The following is a 22183-nucleotide window of genomic DNA, read 5'->3' as shown; positions in this document are numbered from 1 at the left end:
TTTAAAGGACACATTTCAGGGCCTGGAGTTTTTCCCTGGACAGATCAGGAACAACTTTGGGCCCTCTGAGATGTCAACCATTAGGCGCATAGTACTGTATATACAGCCCGCTAACCCTCTCCTTCTCTGGTGTGTTCTGTAGATGGTGGAGCACGGTGGGTTCTACCGGACCTCCGACCAGACCTGGGTGAAGCTGGAGAGGATCCAGTTTGTAGGAGCCTGTAACCCCCCCACCGACCCTGGCAGGAAGCCCCTCACACACAGGTACCCTCCTCTCTCTTCACTGGCCCCTCACACACAGGTACCCTCCTCTCCCTTCACTGGCCCCTCACACACAGGTACCCTCCTTTCTCTGCACTGGCCCCTCACACACATGTACCCTCCTCTCCCTTCACTGGCCCCTCACACACAGGTACCCTCCTCTCTCTCTCTGCACTGGCCCCTCACACACATGTACCCTCCTCTCTCTCTCTTCACTGGCCCCTCACACACAGGTACCCTCCTCTCTCTGCACTGGCCCCTCACACACAGGTACCCTCCTCTCCCTTCACTGGCCCCTCACACACAGGTACCCTCCTCTCTCTGCACTGGCCCCTCACACACATGTACCCTCCTCTCTCTGCACTGGCCCCTCACACACATGTACCCTCCTCTCTCTTCACTGGCCCCTCACACACATGTACCCTCCTCTCTCTTCACTGGCCCCTCACACACATGTACCCTCCTCTCCCTTCACTGGCCCCTCACACACATGTACCCTCCTCTCCCTTCACTGGCCCCTCACACACAGGTACCCTCCTCTCTCTCTCTTCACTGGCCCATTTCTCTGCAGAAATTGTTATTTTTGCTGTCGCAATACCCGAGACATACACGCACACACAAACATGTTGTCAATCTGTCGTTACCATAGTGACTCTACCCGTCGTAAACATAGTGACTCTACCTGTCGTTACCATAGTGACTCTACCGGTCGTTACCATAGTGACTCTACCTGTCGTTACCATAGTGACTCTACCTGTCGTTACCATAGTGACTCTACCTGTCGTTACCCCCTCCAGGTTCCTTCGCCACGTCCCGGTGGTGTACGTGGACTACCCCGGCCCCGCCTCCCTGACCCAGATCTACGGCACCTTCAACCGGGCCATGCTGAGGCTCATCCCCTCCCTCAGGACCTACGCCGAGCCCCTGACTGCAGCCATGGTGGAGTTCTACACCATGTCCCAGGTCAGAACCTCTCTAACAGCACCAGACGCCTGCCGTTCAAACCTCAGGCTTTGTGTGGCTTGGGCCTTGGCAGCCGATAGATGGTTTCTCCTAGGAAAGACCCATTGAAAGTACCAATGTATTTGTGTTTTGATTGCTTAATCAAATGGGTACATGTAAGGACATGGCTCTGACCAGTGAATGGGGTTTTATTTTGTCTTTTTAAAATTGGTTTTATTCAGAATATGTACCTTTTATCTGATCTTCAATGACCTCCCCCTCTCTTTCTCTCTCTCTCTCTCTCGTTGTTCCTCGCATCCCAACATGTATATTTAAAGCTTTGTTAACTTTGAACGAAGCGAAAAACAAAATCTCTCGCTTCGAGATATAGGCTAGCTGTCCTATAACCTGTTCTCCATCGTCACTGACAACTCCTCCCCCCTCCCCTCCCTTCCTCTCCCTCTACAGGAGCGTTTCACCCAGGACACCCAGCCCCACTACATCTACTCCCCCCGTGAGATGACCCGCTGGGTGCGGGGTATCTTCGAGGCCCTGCGGCCCCTGGAGACCCTCCCCGTGGAGGGCCTGATCCGCATCTGGGCCCACGAGGCCCTGCGGCTGTTCCAGGACCGGCTGGTGGAGGACGAGGAGAGGCGCTGGACGGACGAGAACATCGACGTTGTGGCACTCAAACACTTCCCCAACATCGACCGCGAGAAGGCGCTCCAGAGACCCATCCTCTACAGCAACTGGCTGTCCAAGGTGAGACCACTGCTTCGTAAATACGGCTGCGTTCGCGTTCGTAAAATTCGCTCTCGGGGCGCCCGGAGCGAATTTGGGTTCACCGTCATGAAGGGGACCGAGCGATTTGATTGGGCGAGCCATTCACCATGAGTGTTGATCAGATTCCAGAGCGAATTTACGAACACAGCCTATTATCAGCAGCGTCCTTCTATCCTCCCCTTGTCCATCAGCCGGTCTCTCCTTTGAGAGAGTAGAGAGTATAGAGTAGTGTTCTCCAATGCAAGGTGATTTGGGCCACGGGTGAGCGAGTTGGTTTTGTTGTTAGGGCACTTGGGCATCGTTCCGTTTGTCTCCTAATGAAAGCGTTGGAGGGGTGTGATTAGACAGTGGGTTGATTGACAGGGAATAGGTTGACAGATCTGCTGTATGTGAACTGACTCTCTCTCTCTCTCTCTCTCTTTCTCTCTTTCTCTCTCTCTCTCTATCTATCTCTCTCTCTCTCTACCCCCCCCTCTCTCTCTCTCTCTATCTCTCTCTCCCCCTCATTCCCTCCCTCCCCTCCCCTCCCCTCCAGGACTATATCCCAGTGGAGCAGGAGGAGTTGAGGGACTACGTGAAGGCCCGTCTGAAGGTGTTCTACGAGGAGGAGCTGGACGTTCCTCTGGTGCTGTTCAACGAGGTGCTGGACCACGTCCTCAGGATCGACCGGTGAGACACCACTTTCTCTATCTTAACATTAACATTTTTGGGGGGGGTGTCATCATTTTTCTCCATAAGTTCCTATCCATCGGTATCACACTGATGATGCATTTAAAAAAAAAATTAAAAATGGTTTTAAAGAAAAGAATACAGTACCATGAAATGTTATTTTGAGATGGCTGAGTTTGACTCCATGCCTTGAGAGCCAGTCGCTCAATTAATTGCCAATTACTTTAATTAACCGGACCTAGATTAGCCCTATCCTCCTCCAATTTAAGAGTCTCCACTGAACACATAAGGTTGAGGTTGAGTCAGTTACAAGTGTTCTCCTTTACCTCTGCACTATTAAAAACCCTCTCTTCTGTCGTCGTCTTCCAGAATCTTCCGCCAGCCCCAGGGCCACCTGCTGCTCATCGGGGTCAGCGGCGCGGGTAAGACCACCCTGTCCCGCTTCGTGGCGTGGATGAACGGCCTGAGCGTCTACCAGATCAAGGTACACCGGCGCTACACGGGTGACGACTTCGACGAGGACCTGCGGACCGTGCTGCGCCGCTCGGGCTGCAAGAACGAGAAGATCGCCTTCATCATGGACGAGTCCAACGTGCTGGACTCTGGCTTCCTGGAGAGGATGAACACCCTGCTGGCCAACGGAGAGGTAGAGGCACTGGGGGGTCATAGAGGAAAAAGTTATCTTGTTTCATATTTCATGACCTGCTTTGACGGGGGTTGGGAAAGAACAAGACAGTTTTGTTTCACAATGGACAATGAAAGTCAACTCTAACCCTACTCCTAATACCCCTGTACCCCTCCCCTCTCTACTCCTAACATACCCCTGTACCCCTCCCCTCTCTACTCCTAACATACACCTGTACCCCTCCCCTCTCTACTCCTAACCTACACCTGTACCCCACCCCAGGTGCCAGGCCTGTTTGAGGGCGACGAGTACGCCACCCTGATGACCCAGTGCAAGGAGGGGGCCCAGAAGGAGGGCCTGATGCTGGACACACACGAGGAGCTGTACAAGTGGTTCACCAGCCAGGTCATCAGGAACCTCCACGTGGTCTTCACCATGAACCCCTCCTCAGAGGGCCTGAAGGACCGCGCTGCCACCTCCCCCGCTCTCTTCAACAGGTAGGGGCTCACACACACACACACACCTCCCCCTCTCTGTTCAACAGGTAGGGGCTCACACACACACACACACCTCCCCTGCTCTGTTCAACAGGTAGGGGCTCTCTGTATATGTACACACACACACACACACACACACACACCCACCTCCACCTCCCCCGCTCTGTTTAAAAGGTAGGGGCTCTCTGTATATGTACACACACACACGGCCGATTTAAGCTTCTGTGTCGAATTTACGCGCGTAGCCTACGTAAGGGGTCTCCAAGTTTATAGTTCTACGTTCTACACGGACCGCGTCGCGTTGGTCGGTGTACTCATAGCGGCATAGAAAAATATGCTTTTCTTATTCTATCTCATTAACGGTACATGACTAAGACTCCATTCAAAGTTCAGTGTGTTCAGCATGCTATTCTGGTCATGGAGACGCGGAGATATTCAGCCGTAAGTGACGGGTCCCTCCCCCCCCCCCCCCCCCCCCCCGCTGCTGCGCGCACCACCGCTTCCTGGTGGATGAAACTCCCGTTGACAGCGGGGGGAGAGACAAGTTCTTCCCGGGAATTCGCTCCTAGCTGTGTCGATCATGTTATCCTAACCCACGGTAAACCACAGTTATTAACCCGCAAAGGGTGCCTCGTAAATGTGAATCGCGCTCCTGGCTTCCATAGGGCGCTCTACTCAAAGCGTAGCTTGCGTAGGCCCGCGTAGCCTTGCGTAGCCTACGGCGTAGATTTTACGCAGAAGCTTAAATCGGCCTACACTCACACACACACACACACACACCTCCCCCGCTCTGCTCAACAGGTAGGGGCTCTCTGTATATGTACACACACACACACACCCACTTCCCCCGCTCTGTTCAACAGGTAGGGGCTTAAGCGATTATGCTATGAGGCTAACGATATGTACACACATACACACGTAACATCCTACTGGCTATTGCTGTGTCTGTTGCGACCACCAGAGGGAGACATTCTAGATGGACCATGATTGAGAAAAACTAACAGAAAATTACTCCTAACCTTCCCCTCCTCTCCTCTCCAGGTGTGTGCTGAACTGGTTTGGAGACTGGTCCACAGAGGCGCTGTACCAGGTGGGTAAGGAGTTCACCATCAAGATGGACCTGGAGAAGCCCAACTACAAGGTGCCAGACTACATGCCCGTGGTGTACGACAAGCTGCCCCAGCCCCCCTCCCACCGCGACGCCATCGTCAACGGCTGCGTGTTCGTTCATACGACCCTGCACCAGGTTAGAGTCTTGTGTTCATCTTCCAGATTAATAATAATAATAATAATAATAATAATAATACATTAGACGTATATAGCGCTTTTCTAGACACTCAAAGACGCTTTACAAACTGAAACAGTTTAGTCTCATTGGGATGGAATCTATTTTTCTAAAGAGACCTGAGAAGAGAAACCTTTTAGTTTTACGACACGGGCGGGCGTTGTATTATATTTGGATGGTCACTCGATGCTTTCTACCACTTGTGTGTAAATGCCACTGCTGATGATGACTTGATATAGAACTTGGGTCATAAGACGCACAACACGACATTTACACTTGTACGACACGTCTACACACCACACCATCGTTGTAACTGTCACTGTAACTATATCTTTTAAAAATCGTACTAATAATCCCAGAGTGGGCAATAAATAATTAAATCTTGAGTCAAGTCTTCTCAAGGTAGGGTAAGCGATTCCGCTTACGAACGTTACCCATGATGCATCTGCTCCCCTCAGGCTAACAACCGTCTGGCTAAGCGCGGCGGGCGCACCATGGCCATCACGCCTCGCCACTACCTGGACTTCATCAACCACTACGCCGACCTGTTCAACGAGAAGCGCAGCGAGCTGGAGGAGCAGCAGATGCACCTCAACGTCGGCCTCCGCAAGATCAAGGAGACTGTCGACCAGGTAACGGACGTTTTTTAATTATTATTATTATTATACCTTTATTTAAGCAGGTGAATACTCATTGAGATTTAAAATCTCTTTTCCAAGAGAGACCTGGCCAAGAGAGCAGCATATAAAAAACTGATACATTTCAGTTCCTATTATATAAATTCTCATCTAGATCTGTCTCAAACTATGCCGTGTTGGGTCCTTGAATTTGAGGGAAATTAGTCTTGAAAGTCCTTGAAAGGTGCTTGAATTTGATGTTTCAGAAGGTGTGGGAACCCTGTGCATGATTACGGTTGCGTTGGGTAGTTTTGGCTTGTGTAACTGTTGAGAAGAACCGAGAAAGAGAGTAGGTTGTGGCCTGTGTTGTGGGACGCCATCGCAAGAAGATCAGCAGCAATAGCGTTCTCCTCAGATGGCATTGACGCTGCATTCAGGTGCTGTCGAAAATGGGGATACTCAAAACCGACTCAGCAACTTGTGTTCCTTTGAGATCTTTGAGAGTTTCTCCACTCTGAGCTCTCTCAGAATTTCATGTTCCGATCTTGGTGTGAAGAGCAGCGCTTGAATGCACCATTTGTTCCTCATAGAAATATGTGAGGTCTTGAGTAAATGTAAATGTCCCATGTCCCCCTGTTGTGTGACCTCTGACCCCACGGTCTTCTTCTCTGGTCTGCCTTGTAGGTGGAGGAGCTCCGGCGTGACCTGAGGATCAAGAGTCAGGAGCTGGAGGTGAAGAACGCTGCCGCCAACGACAAGCTGAAGAAGATGGTGAAAGACCAGCAGGAGGCAGAGAAGAAGAAGGTACAGTGGAGGCTGTTTTATAGTTAACGGCTGTTGTATACTTAAAAGGCTGTTGTATACTTAAAAGGCTGTGTTATACTTAAAGGCTGTTTTATACATAAATGGAGTGTCACTGGCCTTGTCATAAACGGTCTATGACGGCGTCAACGACATGAGAAAGTTCAAAAGGCTCTTGCGTCAACGTTTCTGTCGATCGGCCAAGCAGCAGCCTAAATGAACGTCCAGACAGTCCCCTCAGACAGTCCCCTCACACCTGTGGATGTGGTTCTGGTTGCAGGTGATGAGCCAGGAGATCCAGGAGTCTGTGTACAAGCAGCAGGAGAAGATCAAGGACAAGCAGCTGAGCGTCAAGGAGGACCTGGACCAGGTGGAGCCCGCTGTGATAGAAGCCCAGAATGGTACGATTTAAGTCCTTCATATAACTGATAATGAGGGTAATTAATGTGTGAATAATCTTAACTGTCTGTCTTGAGTAATTCATCTGGTCCTCAGTGGCTCAGTTAGAGCAGGGCACTAACAATGCTTAGGTTCGGGGTTCGATTTCCTCTGGGACCATATATACCGAAAAATGTATGCACTCAGTGCAATGTAAGTCGCTTTGGATAAAAGCGTAAACTAAATGACATTTATTATTATTATCCTTTATTCTACAGCATTTTCCTATCACACACTTCTCTAATTCAGTACAACACATCTTTGTTGGTACATTTTCCAACAGAAAGTATTATATTTTGCTGTTATCACCTAACCGGACACACACATAGTTATTCTCATTTCATGGTCTATTTGCTTATGTTAATGTTGCGTTAATGTTAGTCTTAGTTGATATAGATTTGATGGACTTCAGGAATTATAACACATTAACTCAACAACCAGTTTACAGTGAGGTTTATCACAATCAAAATCTTGATGTTAGGATATGTTCATAACTGTTATGCAGCTGCTGTTTTAATGATCGGTAACCAAGTCCTATCCATCCAACTGTCCAATCAGAACACAGCACTCTTCCGTGAACGCCTACACCTCTCCTTCTCTCCCTCAAGTTTTCCACCAAGTCCCAAGTCCCTCTCTCCAGAGGTCCCTCTTTACTGCTCTCCTCTAACTCCTCTCCTCCTCCTCTTCCTCTCCTCCTCCTCACCTTCCTCCTTCATTGTCCCCTGTGCTCCGCTGCGCCGCCCCCCTGTGGTCGGTGGTGATTATTACAGCTGTTAAGTCCATCAAGAAGCAGCACCTGGTGGAGGTGCGGTCCATGGCCAACCCCCCCGGGGCGGTGAAGCTGGCCCTGGAGTCCATCTGTCTGCTCCTGGGGGAGAGCACCACCGACTGGAAGCAGATCCGCTCCATCATCATGAGGGAGAACTTCATCCCCACCATCGTTAACTTTTCTGCCGATGAGATCAGGTGACCGGAGCTGACGTGCTGGAGGAGGAGGGAGAGGGGGAGGGGGAGGAGGAGGAGGGTTGTTGGAGAGGGGGAAGGATGGCTGGTCACTGGCAGAGAGCAAGAGAGGGAGAGGGGGAGAGAAGGGGAGGATGTCGGGAGGGATGTAGAACGTTTGATATTGGACCAAACAGGGCTCCCCCTTGTGGCGTCTATGCAGCGTAACACATTCAGGATTTCTCCAGTTCCAGATTGTCTCCAGTACTTTCATAAATAGCCCCAGTTTAAGGTTCCTCTCTGCCTTTGACGTGAGTCCCTCCCTCTCTCCCAACCCTGCTGCTGTCGACTCCGCCTCCTCCCACCCTTTAGATCTTGCTTGCATGGTTCTAAAGAATGCTTCTCTCTCCATCCCTCTCTCCCCCTCTCCCATCCCTCTCTCCCTCCCCCCCCGTTCCTCCACCCATCCCCATCTCCCTCACCCGTCCACATCCACCCCCCTCTCCCTCACCTGTCCACGTCCACCCCCCTCTCCCTCACCTGTCCACATCCATCCCCATCTCCCTCACCCATCCACCTCCCTCACCCGTCCACCCCCCTCCCCCTCCCCCTCTCCCTCACCCGTCCACCCCCCCTCTCCCCAGCGGTGAGCTCTATAAAGAGGCACCACCTGGTAGAAGTGCGGGCCATGACCAACCCCCCCGCGGCGGTTAAGCTGGCCTTAGAGTCTATCTGCCTTCTGCTGGGCGAGGAGACCGGTGACTGGAAAAAGATCAGACAGGTTATAATCAGGGACAATTTCATCACCAGCATAGTCAACTTTGTCTGTTTGGACATGAGGTACTGAACTGTCGCGTAACCGTATAGCGCACACAAGACGAAATTGATCAGTCATCCCATGATCTATCTATCAATCAATCAATCAATCCATCACACAGATTCGTTTTTTCTGGGAAATCTGAGTGGTTTACTGATTTGCTGATCTTGGCGTGATTGTCCTGTCCTCGTGGAATCACACTGTTAGTTAATCACTGTTAGCTGGTGGAACGAGCTACCCGTCTTCAGGCTACACCCCTTAACTGTCCCTCCTGAGACGTCTACTTCCCCTCTACCCCCCTGTACAGTTTCTCTACTGTTAAAAAAACGAAAAAAAGGCCCCTGGCCTGAGCATAGATTACTTTTTCCTGCTATGACTGGTGGATAGATGATTCACTTACTTAGTGAAATGTATTTGTTGTAAGTCGCTTTGGATAAAGGCGTCCGCTAAATGCCCAAAATATATATGAAGATTTAATGTTAGTGTGTCCAGCAGTTGGCTAGATATGATTTCTGGCCTTATGATTGGTCAAATCAGTCATGTGTTTGAATTGTATCTTGAATTGATTCCGAAATCACAGGAATACAAATTAAATTCTACTACATCGAGATCTATCAATCTTTCCCAGCTTCTGAAATCTATTTTTATTTTTTATTTTTTTAAATCACCTCCCCACATTGCCATCCCTTCACAATTTCATCACAATCATCAATTAATTTCTGGATACCCTAATATTGCTTTATCATGATGTGTGTGTGTGTGTGTGTGTGTGTTGGCTGCTCTGTGCTGACCTTTTGACCTTTGTGCTGACCCAGTGAGTCCATCCGTGAGAAGATGAAGAAGAACTACATGTCCAACCCCAACTACAACTACGAGCAGGTCAACAGGGCCTCTCTGGCCTGCGGCCCCATGGTCAAATGGGCCATTGCTCAGGTAAGAGAACCTTCTAGAACGGATGCTGGTCAGGGTCATGGCTGTTTGGATGAATGTTGAGCATTTGGCCCTTGGTGATGCTGTGAGATTGATAGTGACCCACTGACCCACCAGTATGTCACCTCTTCTAGTCCAGACCCCGAAGCTGCAGAGGCAAGTTTGTTAACACTCTCTTCCCTTCCCTCTCCCCTATCCCTCCCTCCCTCCCTCTCTCTCCCCTATCCCTCCCTCCCTCTCCCCTATCCCTCCCTCCCTCTCCCCTATCCCTCCCTCCCTCCCTCTCCCCTATCCCTCCCTCTCCCCTATCCCTCCCTCCCTCTCTCTCCCCTATCCCTCCCTCCCTCTCTCTCCCCTATCCCTCCCTCCCTCCCTCTCCCCTATCCCTCCCTCCCTCTCTCTCCCCCATCCCTCCCTCGCTCTCCCCTATCCCTCGCTCTCCCCTATCCCTCCCTCTCTCTCCCCTATCCCTCCCTCTCTCTCCCCTAACCCTCCCTTCCTCTCTCCCCTATCTCTCTCCCCCTGTCCCTCCCTCCCTCTCTCTCCCCTATCTCTCTCTCCCCTATCCCTCCCTCCCTCTCTCTCCCCTATCCCTCCCTCGCTCTCCCCTATCCCTCCCTCCCTCTCTCTCCCCTAACCCTCCCTTCCTCTCTCCCCTATCTCTCTCCCCCTGTCCCTCCCTCTCTCCTCTCCCCCTATCCCTCCATCCCTTTCTTCCCTCTATCCCTTTCTTCCCTCCCTCCCTCTCTCCCCTATCCCTCCCTCCCTCCTTCTCCTTCCCCTATCACTCCCTCTCTCCCCTATCCCTCTCTCCCCTATCCCTCCCTCCCTCTCTCTCTCCTATCCCTCTCTCCCCTATCCCTCTCTCTCCTATCCCTCCCTCCCCCTCTCTCTCCTATCCCTCCCTCCCTCTCTCCCCCCTATCCCTCTCCCCCTATCCCTCCATCCCTTTCTTCCCTCCCTATCCCTCTCCCCCCTTTCCTATCCCTCCTTTTCTCTCCCTCCCACCAGTTGAACTACGCTGACATGTTGAAGAGGGTGGAGCCTCTGCGTAACGAGCTGCAGAAACTGGAGGACGACGCCACGGACAATAAGTCCAAGGCGGAGGAGGTGGAGCAGATGATCCGGGACCTGGAGAGCAGCATCGCCCGCTACAAGGAGGAGTACGCCGTGCTCATCTCCGAGGCCCAGGCCATCAAGGCCGACCTGGCCAACGTCGAGGCGAAGGTTGGTACAGGGTCAGGGTTAGGACAGGGTTAGGGTTAGGACAGGGCTAGAGTGAGGACAGGGTCAGGGCTAGGGTTATGACAGGGTTAGGGTTAGGATTACCTTGGTAGTGCCAGTCTTTGCTTAACATCATGGATTGATCCATGCTGTTTTCTTAGTAAAACAATTATAATAATAAAAATGGGCATTTCTAGAGGACATAGAGGGATGGAGACAGTAGAGATTGACAGGAAGGATAGGAGCGAGAGAGAGAGAGAGAGAGGGGGGATGACATACAGGTTATGTCGATGGCCGGAATCGAACCAGGGGACCTCGCGATGACATGGCGTGCGCCTCAGTGTGCTAAGCTAAGCCACTTACGCAAACCTGCCGTTGCTATCAAACCGTGACCGTGTTTTATTTTACGACCGCAGGTGAACCGCAGCACAGCCCTGCTGAAGAGCCTGGGGGGCGAGAGCGACCGCTGGGAGAAGTCCAGCGAGACCTTCAAGATCCAGATGTCCACCATCGCCGGGGACTGCATGCTGTCTGCCGCCTTCGTGGCGTACGCCGGATACTTCGAACAGCAGATGAGGCAGAACCTGTTCACCACCTGGTCCCACCACCTGCAGCAGGCTAACATACAGGTACTGTTCACCACCTACAGCAGGCTAACATACAGGTACTGATCACCTACCTACAGCAGGCTAACATACAGGTACTGATCACCTACCTACAGTAGGCTAACATACAGGTACTGTTCACCTACCTACAGCAGGCTAACATACAGGTACTGTTCACCTACCTACAGCAGGCTAACATACAGGTACTGATCACCTACCTACAGCAGTCTAACATACAGGTACTCTCTCTTGTCTAACCGTCTCTCTCCCTCTCCCCTAGTTACCAAGACTAACTGTCTCTCTCCCTCCCCTAGTTACCACCCCTAGTTACCATGACTAACTGTCTCTCTCCCTCTCCCCTAGTTCCGTACGGACATCGCCAGGACGGAGTATCTGTCCAACGCGGACGAGCGTCTCCGCTGGCAGGCCAACTCTCTCCCCGCCGACGACCTCTGTACAGAGAACGCCATCATGCTCAAGAGGTTCAACAGGTGAGTTTCTCTCTGGCTCTGTTCTGTTTGTCCCATTCCCTTGTAAGGCGACCGTGGGTCTGTGAAAGGCGCTATATAAATGTAAGTTTTAAGGGCAGCTTTGAATATGTCCAGGGTTGGAGAGTGGCGGATACCCTTGGGTAGAGAGTTCCAGAGGGTGGGAGCTGCCACACTGAAGGCTCTGTACCCAAAGGTCCGGAGTTTGGCGCTGGGTTGGATGAGGAGGCAGTATTAGAGGACCTCAGAGCTCGGATGGGATGTAGAAGCTCCCAGGGTGCTCTCTGGGATTTTATTAACACTTAGGACAGCCGTGCCTATTTCAACTGCTCTTAGAGCCGCCTCGGGGGGTCTAATAGACCCCCTCTTTAGAATGGGAATCTGCTACTTACTAGTGCTGTCCCAAACGACTATTTTTCTAACGATTAATCTAGCGATTATTTTATCGATTATTCGATTAGTCTAACGGCTAATTTATCGATAAGTCTAACGATAATTTTTGTACTGTAAAATAAATAAATAAATAAAAACGTATTTGTCTCCACCTCACTGCTATGTTTAGCCAACTTGAATGCCAACATGGCCATTTAGAAGTCTGTCCATCACCACAACACATAGCTAGCTAACGTTACTCTCGCTGCTATGTTATGATTAGCTAAATTGATGCTAACGTAGCATGCGAGCTACGAGCTAGATAACGTACAGTAGGTGCTCGCACCACAATGACAATAGGCTACCGTAGCTAGCCAGCTATATAGCTAACGTTACTAACACCAGAAGACAAGACATACGAACTGTGGTGAGCTACATTGCTTGTGTAACATTAGCTAGTAGCTATCCATTTTTCACTCATACACTTAATTGTCTCGCCTGGTAAAATAAAGGTTTAAAAAAAAAAAAAAAAAACGCCATTTTGTTTATTTACGACTAACCGACGCATATTACGCTAACCGACGTATTGACGTAGTCGATGACGTCGACGACGTCGAATAATCGTAACAGCCCTACTTACACACAAAGATTACTAGAGAGCGCTTCTTGTAACTTATCCCCCTCCGCCCCCCCTCCCTTCCCAGGTATCCCCTGATCATTGACCCGTCCGGTCAGGCCACAGAGTTCATCATGAACGAGTACAAGGACCGGAAGATCACCAGGACCAGCTTCCTGGACGACGCCTTCCGGAAGAATCTGGAGAGTGCCCTGCGCTTCGGAAACCCTCTGCTGGTGCAGGTGAGGAGGACGGGTTCAGACCAGATGTTTGTCCTTTAACCAGAAGCTCCTATCCAGAGCCCTGTCCTCCTGCGCTGTTTGACCGACTCCATATATCTCTCTCTCTCTCTCTCCCTCCCTCCTGTAGGACGTGGAGAGCTACGACCCCATCCTGAACCCTGTCCTCAACAGAGAGGTCCGCAGGACGGGGGGCCGTGTGCTCATCACCCTGGGAGACCAGGACATCGACCTGTCGCCCTCCTTCGTCATCTTCCTGTCCACCCGAGACCCAACGGTGAGTCTCCTGACAAATCCTCTAGGATTTTTCACATTAGTGGCGGTGTGTTCAGTTTATGCGCGCGGAACGCGCGCAAATTCTTTTCCGCGTGCACGTGCATAAAACGCGCACTGGCGCTCTAAACAAAGACGTAAAAACCGGCTAACGTTACTGTTTACACAAGTAAAATCAGTGTGACAGTCAGATGGAGCATTCGGTAAACAACCAACAGCAAGGTAATGCATCAGCTGAGTTAAAGAAAACCAACTCTTACCTTTGATGACAGAACATGAGCCCTGCTTACCCGTACCTCCGCCGCTCTGTTCGTGATGATTTTAGAGGCAATAGATTATTTTTGCCCCGCGCATATTGCTATGAATAGTTCGAAGCTAGCGTTAGGTGCGAGGCTGCTCGGTTAGCCCATTAGCGGGAACATTATTTGTTTCACAAAATAGGCTGATTTAGTTGACCATGAACATCAGACTATATTACGAATGTTCATCTAAAATACTCTATACTGAGCACTGGTATAAGAACATGAACCAGAGAACAGCAGTAAATGCAATAACCCACAGTCGTCGCTGATGATGTTGCATTTTCGATTAGGATACGGGATTAAAGGGACGTGCGCCGGGCGAGGAGAGTGATTTCCTGAAATCCAAATGTCCCGCGAAATTCGGACCAATCACAAAACTGTCGCCTCGCGCCGCGCGCCTGTTGAGAGCGATTCAGTCTCGATTGTAGTGCGAACACAAACGACGAGGTTAATTGCAACATTGTAACATATTGTAACTAACTACGCCCTAAATCGTAACGAAATGTAGGTCTGAAAGCGGCCTAAATCTAGCTTCAATCTGCTTTTTTTCTGTTCTCCGGTCATAATAACTAATAATCGTTGCGCAGCCTGAATCAAAGTGGACTGAATCATTAGTGGCGGAGGAAATTGATTCGTGGCGACCCGCCACGAATAAATGCATATAGAGGAAACACTGCCTTAACACACCTGTGTGTGTGTCTGTGTGTGTCTCTGTCTCTGACCCTCTGGTGGTTGTGTGTGTGTGTGTGTGTGTGTGTGCAGGTGGAGTTCCCTCCAGACCTGTGTTCCAGGGTGACCTTCGTCAACTTCACGGTGACCCGCAGCAGCCTGCAGAGCCAGTGTCTCAACAAGGTGCTGAAGGCCGAGAGGCCCGACGTGGACGAGAAACGCTCCGACCTCCTCAAACTGCAGGGTGAGACACACACACACACACACACACACACAATGACTTAGACAAACACTGATGCATACACTGAGTGGGACACACACACACACTGAACAGCTGAGAGTGAAAGGTAGAATGGGGGTGCATTGTGCACCCTTGAATTATTCAACCAATGACGTCTCTCCCCTCTCCCTTCTTCCCTCTCTCCTCTCCCTCCTTCCCTCCTCTCCCTCCCTCCCTCTCTCCCTCCCTCCCTCCCCCCCTCCCAGGTGAGTTCCAGTTGCGTCTGCGTCAGCTGGAGAAGTCTCTGCTGCAGGCGCTGAACGAGGTCAAGGGTCGCATCCTGGACGACGACACCATCATCACCACGCTGGAGAACCTGAAGAAGGAGGCGGCGGAGGTGACCCGCAAGGTGGAGGAGACGGACATTGTCATGGCGGAGGTGGAGGCGGTGTCGCAGCAGTACCTGTCCCTGTCCTCCGCCTGCAGCAGCATCTACTTCACCATGGAGGCCCTCAACCAGGTATACATATACACACACACACACACACACACACACATCAACTTCACCATGGAGGCCCTCAACCAGGTGGGGGCGCTCACACACACACGGATACATATACGTATATACACACACACACACACACATATACATCTAATTCACCATGGAGGCTCTCAACCAGGTGGGGGGGCTCACACACACACCATATCCTACATACACAAACACGCATATACACACACATACATACATACATACATACATACATACATACACATTTACATGCCCTTACGTGACCTTTCACCCTCCCCCTCCAGATGCATTTCCTGTACCAGTACTCTCTCCACTTCTTCCTGGACATCTACCACACGGTGCTGTACGAGAACGCCAACCTCAAGAACCTCACCGACCACACCCAGAGGCTCACACACATCACCAAGGACCTCTTCCAGGTACACACACACACACCCAGAGACTAACACACATCACCAAGGACCTCTTCCAAGTACACGCACACACACAGAGGCTCACACACATCACCAAGGACCTCTTCCAAGTACACACACACACACACAGAGGCTCACACACATCACCAAGGACCTCTTCCAGGTACACACACACCCAGAGACTCACACACATTAAGACTAGTCCTAGCACATCTCCATTGAAGATGCTTTTTAGTCCAGGTCATGGAAAATAGCCCTTAATGTTTAATCTGTAACGCCTTCTCCTCTTTAAGGTGATCCAAATGTTCAGATACATACAGACAATCTCTGATATTCATTGATTTATGATTCATCTATTTAGTAGGCCTATTGATCGATTTTACACAAGCAGTGTTTCCCATAGGATTTTGTGAGACTGTGGTGGGTGGACCATGTATTAAAAGAGGGGTGGGTAGGTACCTCCAGCCTTTACGCAAATCTGCTCGAACACTGTCCGCAACAGCACGAGCAGCTCTGACAAAATGGGCTAAAAAACCAAACAAACAAATCTGAGCTATACATACTTCTGGTTCGTTATGAGACTATGGCGGGACAAATTAGACTACGATCGCCCGCCACAGTCTGGTCTATGTCTGGGGAAACACTGGAATGTCTACGGATGTGGTTAGGATACTCAGGCTGTTGGACATTAGACGGTCCAGTACTAAAGCAGTCCCACGTCCGTCCTGCAGGTGGCGTTCAACCGCGTGGCCAGAGGGATGCTGCACAACGACCACATCACCTTCGCTATGCTGCTGGCCCGGATCAACCTCAAGGGCATGACCAGGTGAGGACGCACGCGGGCGTGACATGGTCGCTCATTCCGTCCCATGCCTTTACAATGAGCCCGTCATCCGATCCCTACCCCCCACCAGCCTCCCCTGGACCCCTGGACTAATACACTACTGCAATCATTTATTTATTTATTGAACGTTTTTAAGTTATCCAGGTTTGTGTCATTCAGATATAATCTCATGTCCCAAGCCCGCAGCAGGGCAGGACAATGTTTCCGACGATGTTTCGGATTATCGTAAATGTTTCTACACTTCCTGTTTGAATGTGAAGGAGAGGAAGCCCCCCCCCCAAACGAGACAATGAAGTCATCATCATCATCATCATTATCATCTGTATAACTGACTGGTTGTTTGCCGTGTGTTCCCCCCTCAGCGAGCCGTCGTTTGACTCAGAGTTCCAGCACTACCTGCGGGGGAAGGAGATCGTGCTGACGGGCACGACCGTGCCCAAGGTGAAGGGCCTCACCTACGACCAGAGCGAAGCCATGATCCGCCTCAGCCGCATGCCCGTCTTCAAAGACCTGGTCTCCAAGGTTACGGAGGATGAGGTGAGCGAGGGGAGGGGAAGGGAGGGGCTTCTGATCGCCAGCTGTCCTGTTCGACACAAACCAACTGTTCATGTTTTTTTGGGGGGGGGGTTTGTAAATAAATGGTTTGTACGCGTTGCGGAGGAAGACTGTGAATAAAGTAAATAGCTATTGATCTCCATCCAACTCTGTGAAAAGGGTCACTGAAGTGCATGTCTCTCTCTCTCGCTCACTCTCTCCTCCTCCTCCTCTTCAGCAATTCTTCATGTGGATCGAGAGCAACTCCCCTGAGCTGTCCGTGCCCTACCTGTGGGCCGAGGAGAAGCAGTCTAGTGAGTATTACAGTCTAGATAAATGGATGGGTGGGAGGGTGGATGGACGCATAGGAGGGACTGGCCATGACAGTCTAGTTGTCAGAAGAACAATCTAGAAGGTCTAGCTTCCTCCTCCTCAGATATTCTCCTACAGTGCTTTTTGAGGAAGGAAGTGAGTGGAGGACAGAGGAGAGGAACACAAGGACGTTTCTAACCACACGAAAAGCCGAACCACCACGTCAAGTTTCCTACATCAACCTCTCTCTGTTTCCAACTTCCTCTTCCTGTTTCCTCTATGGTTCTCAGCTCTCATTGGTCAGGCGGTGCACCAGCTGCTCCTGATCCAGGCGTTCAGGCCCGACCGCCTGCTGGCCATGTCCCACATCCTGGTGTCCAAGGTCCTGGGAGACAGCTTCATGTCCATCATAGAGCAGCCCCTGGACCTGGCCAACATCGTAGACAGCGAGGTAATAATTAATAATAATAATTCATTGAATTTATATAGCGCTTTTCCGAGGCTCAAAGACGCTGACAATATAGGGGATACGGAAAACACAAAAACAACAAGTAACATGGAACACAGAGTCAGCGAACGGGGAGGGGGGGGGGGGGGGGTGGTAGGGACAGGGGAGGTGGTTAGGGGTAGGGGAGGCTGTATGCATATCAGGGGGGTGGCAGGGTTAGGGGAGATGGGTAGGGGTAGGGGAGGTTGTATGCGTGTCAAGGGGGGGGGGGGGGGGGGGCGGGGGCGCCGGGATGGGGGAGATGGCTAGGGGTAGGGGAGGCTGTAGGCATGGGAGAACAGGTAGGTTTTGAGGTGGGATTTAAAAGTGAGGAGTGAGGGTGAGTCTGAGTGGTTGGGGGAGAGAGTTCCAGAGGCGGGGTGCAGCTCGTGAAAAGGCACGGTGACCGAAGCCTTTGAGTTTTGAGGGTGGAACAGTGAGGGGAACAATGGATGAGGATCGGAGGGTACGGTTGTCTGTTGGTGAGGTAGGAGGTGAGCCAGTCCAGGGCGGTGCCCCCAGTTGGCGCAGCCTTTGAAGGAGGATGGAGTGGGACACTGTGTCGAAGGCAATTAGGGGGGGTGGCCTGGTTGAGTGAGTAGTAGTCCGAGGGTTGTTGCCAGGTTTCAGTGAGGAGAAGTATGTCGAGGTTGTTGTCCAGTATCAGTTCAGATATGACAGGGGATTTGTACATTTACGTTACATTGTTACCGTTTAACACTAGAACAGCCGTAGGGGGGGGGGGGGGGTCATTTGACTCAAGGCACACTAGTGGTAGTGTTCCCAGGTGGGATTTGAACTCATGGGAACTCATGACCCTTCTAATCATCAGTCCAACTCACTGGAGGTAGAAATCGGAGGACGGGCTCTGTGATGCGTGGAATGGAACGAGGAATGGTATCGTATGGTGTCGTTTGATACCGTACCTTGTTCCATTCCGTGCATTACATTACAATGAGCCCGTCCTCCCGTTTCTACCTCTCCCTCTAGCCTCCCCTGCTGGCAGTTGTTGTTAATTCACCCACCAGTACACTACTGACTCACTAGCGGCAGAACAAACACTAGGAAAAGAAAACGCTGTTGCCATTTGACTTGACTCCCAGCGTTAATGTCGAACCCTGCCCTTTTGCACCTGCCAGTCTCTCTCTGACACACCCGTCTGCCCCCCCCCCCCCCCCCAGGTGAAGCCCAGTCTCTCTCTAACACACCCGTCTGCCCCCCCCCCCCAGGTGAAGCCAGTCTCTCTCTAACACACCCGTCTGCCCCCCCCCCAGGTGAAGCCCAGTCTCTCTCTGACACACCCGTCTGCCCCCCCCCCCACCCGTCTGCCCCCCCCCCCAGGTGAAGCCTAGCATCCCGGTGCTGATGTGTTCCGTCCCCGGGTACGACGCCAGCGGCCTGGTCCGAGACCTGGCGGCCGAACAGAACAAACACATCACCTCCATCTCCATCGGTACGAACACACCACCACACACACACATACACACGCAACCACACACACACATACACACGCAACCACACACACACAACCACACGTACACACACAACCACACAGACACACACACATACACACACACACACAGGTGATGCTGATGATTATGATGGTGATGATGTTCTCCTGATCTTCCTCCTCTCCCAGGTTCGGCCGAGGGCTTCAACAAGGCTGACAGAGACATCAACACTGCAGTCAAGTCTGGCAGGTGGGGGGGGCGTTCAACACCGCAAATCACTCTGACTGCTGCTGGGGGGAGTGGTCCTCACTGCTGTTGTGTAGACTGTGTGTGTGTGTGTGTGTGTGTGTGTGTGTGTGTGTGTGTGTGTGTGTACAGGTGGTGCTGGTGTGTTGTGTGTTACAGACATAGAGACACATGTATTCCTACTCCTCATGTGTGTGTGTGTGTGTGTAGACAGGTGGTGCTGGTGTGTTGTGTGTTACAGACATAGAGACACATGTATTCCTACTCCTCGTGTGTGTGTGTGTGTGTGTGTCAGGGTTTCCGTTAGAAAAATTTGCCGTCGGACATCGTGTCCGGGAAGAATTCGATTTACCGGACAAACGTGATATATTCCGGTCATCATATTAAAATATAATAAAAAAAATAATTTTCAAAATCATATTTTTTTTCCTTCAAATCTAATATAGCTGTTTGTCGCGGTGATTACTGTTGTGTAGCGGCCTATATATGCCATTTAATGTCTATTTCTCATCCGATACGATTAGATGCGAGCTATATAATATATAATAATATAACATGATTTGACGCATGCGCGCTATGCCATGCGTCAAATCCAGCGCTGAACGGGTCCAGCGCTGAACGGGCGCCTCACTGGGAACTGAACAGACAGCATCGATCAATGAACGGACTCCACATTACGTTAACTGAAGTTTGTTAAATTGTTTGGGATTAATGTGAGTTTTCTATTTTCTCTTTCCAGTTTTACCCTTTTTTTTAAATCAATAAAACAACGTCATTTCTATAACCAGGTCTCGCTGGTTGGGAAGGCATTTCGTTTAGCTCGGGAGTATGACAATGGGGAGAACATAACTGTTTATTGAGAAACAATTGATAGGCAGTCTGGGATACGTATATAAAGAAATACCACAATGTCTAGATGTATAACATTTTATTGAACAGTAACAGTGCAAGCATGTAGGCTTCTGGCGTGACACGGCTAGCCTAATTTCCGTTCATATGCCTTTTATCAGATAAAATAAAATAGAATAAAACTCTTTGAAAATAAATAGGCTTTAAATTAACTTGCAATGCGTATAGGCTAATTTCCGTTCGATGTTACAGCCTAGGCTATGCCTTTTCTCAGATGGATAGGGGATAGCCCTGTAAGCTCATACGGGTCTGTATGTCGTCCTGAAGACCGGCTGTTAGATCATATCGCTGAAGTTTGTCTCCATCTTAGTGTAAATGTTGTCCGTTTCGTTTGTTATCCTTGTTATTGTGCGATAAAGTTAAAGCGCTCCGCTTCGGGACACCATTTTCAGCTGAGCACCAAACACACACACTGCCCGAGAGAGAAGGACCCGCCCCCTTTAGTTTAGTTAGTCTCTCTCTCTCTCTAGCCTATAGGCTAACTAAAGGGGGCGGGTCCTTCTCTCTCGGGCAGTGTTGTGTGTGTGTGTTTGGTGCTCAGCTGAAAATGGTTAGAGGGAATTATTTTCACCGGACATTTATGTCCGACGAGTTTTCAGTTTGTCGGACTTCAACTAATTTTACCGGACAAAGACCGGTAATTACCGGTTAACGGAAACCCTGGTGTGTGTGTGTGTGTGTAGGTGGGTGATGCTGGAGAACGTGCACCTGGCCCCCGCCTGGCTGATGCAGCTGGAGAAGAAGCTTCACTCCATGCAGCCTCACGCCTGCTTCAGGCTCTTCCTCACCATGGAGATCAACCCCAAGGTGAGCTTCTCTCCTATTGGTCAGTCTGTCCCTCTCCCTCTTTCCTATTGGTCAGCTCCTGCATCTCCCTCTCTACTATTGGTCAGTTCGTCCCTCTCCCTCTCTCCTATTGGTCAGCTCCTGCATCTCCCTCTCTCCTATTGGTCAGCTAACCCTATGACAGGAGTATTGAAGCAGGAGTTTCTGTCTTGTAGGCTGTGAGGTAAAAGTTGTCCTCGTTGCTCCCTCAAGTCTAACAGTTACCCTCTCCCCCCCCCCCCCCCCCCCCAGGTACCAGTGAACCTGCTGCGTGCCGGTCGTATCTTCGTGTTCGAGCCGCCTCCCGGTGTGAAGGCCAACATGCTGAGGACCTTCAGCAGCATCCCTGTGGCTCGCATGTGCAAGGTGACCACACACACACACACACCTCATACTCCCACTCTGTGTGAGAGAGAGAGAGAAAGAGAGCGAGAGACGCGCACGCACACACACACACAAACCTCGTACTCCCACTCTGTGTGAGAGAGAGAGAGAAAGAGAGCGAGAGACAGACACACACACACACACACACTGCTTCTCTTCCCTCTTATGCAGCATAAATGTTTCTCCTTAACCGTAACATGTGATTGTAACCCCCCCCCCCCCTCCAGGCTCCTAATGAGCGCGCGCGCCTCTACTTCCTGCTGGGCTGGTTCCACGCCGTCATCCAGGAGCGCCTCCGCTACGCCCCGCTGGGCTGGTCCAAGAAGTACGAGTTCGGGGAGTCGGACCTGCGTTCCGCCTGCGACACCATCGACACCTGGCTGGACGACACCGCCAAGGTCTCCCACACACACATATACGTACCTACATACACACACACACACACACACACACACACACACATATACATACCTACATACACACACACACATATACGTACCTACATACACACACACACATACTGTATATGTACCTACATACACACACACACACATACATATACATACCTATATACTACACACACCTACACACCATTTTATTATGCATGTATGTATTCAATATTGTATTGATAATG

At 50.8% G+C, this 22183-nt stretch overlaps 1 protein-coding gene across 1 annotated transcript in view; it reads left to right on the top strand.

Moving 5' to 3' along the window:
- The window catches only part of dync1h1 (dynein, cytoplasmic 1, heavy chain 1), a 58980-nt gene that overhangs the window by 29887 nt on the left and 6910 nt on the right, over nt 1-22183 (top strand). Inside the window, exons 39-67 of the mRNA XM_080550523.1 lie at nt 143-264; nt 1059-1224; nt 1672-1965; nt 2522-2655; nt 3025-3301; nt 3563-3777; nt 4819-5023; nt 5521-5694; nt 6364-6483; nt 6761-6881; nt 7689-7884; nt 9493-9610; nt 10619-10834; nt 11248-11460; nt 11800-11927; nt 13001-13154; nt 13282-13428; nt 14489-14639; nt 14882-15135; nt 15429-15563; nt 16289-16383; nt 16764-16938; nt 17174-17249; nt 17538-17698; nt 19076-19187; nt 19374-19434; nt 21024-21147; nt 21418-21531; nt 21777-21947. Of these exons, the coding sequence (XP_080406649.1) occupies nt 143-264; nt 1059-1224; nt 1672-1965; nt 2522-2655; nt 3025-3301; nt 3563-3777; nt 4819-5023; nt 5521-5694; nt 6364-6483; nt 6761-6881; nt 7689-7884; nt 9493-9610; nt 10619-10834; nt 11248-11460; nt 11800-11927; nt 13001-13154; nt 13282-13428; nt 14489-14639; nt 14882-15135; nt 15429-15563; nt 16289-16383; nt 16764-16938; nt 17174-17249; nt 17538-17698; nt 19076-19187; nt 19374-19434; nt 21024-21147; nt 21418-21531; nt 21777-21947 (4629 nt within the window). The remainder of the gene's footprint in view (nt 1-142; nt 265-1058; nt 1225-1671; nt 1966-2521; nt 2656-3024; nt 3302-3562; nt 3778-4818; nt 5024-5520; nt 5695-6363; nt 6484-6760; nt 6882-7688; nt 7885-9492; nt 9611-10618; nt 10835-11247; nt 11461-11799; nt 11928-13000; nt 13155-13281; nt 13429-14488; nt 14640-14881; nt 15136-15428; nt 15564-16288; nt 16384-16763; nt 16939-17173; nt 17250-17537; nt 17699-19075; nt 19188-19373; nt 19435-21023; nt 21148-21417; nt 21532-21776; nt 21948-22183) is intronic.

The sequence above is a fragment of the Nansenia antarctica genome (assembly GCF_963989245.1).
Source record: "Nansenia antarctica genome assembly, chromosome: 1".
NCBI classification, from domain to species: domain Eukaryota; kingdom Metazoa; phylum Chordata; class Actinopteri; order Argentiniformes; family Microstomatidae; genus Nansenia; species Nansenia antarctica.
The sequence above is the reverse complement of the archived record's forward strand: the minus strand, read 5'-3'. Positions and strand labels throughout refer to the sequence as shown.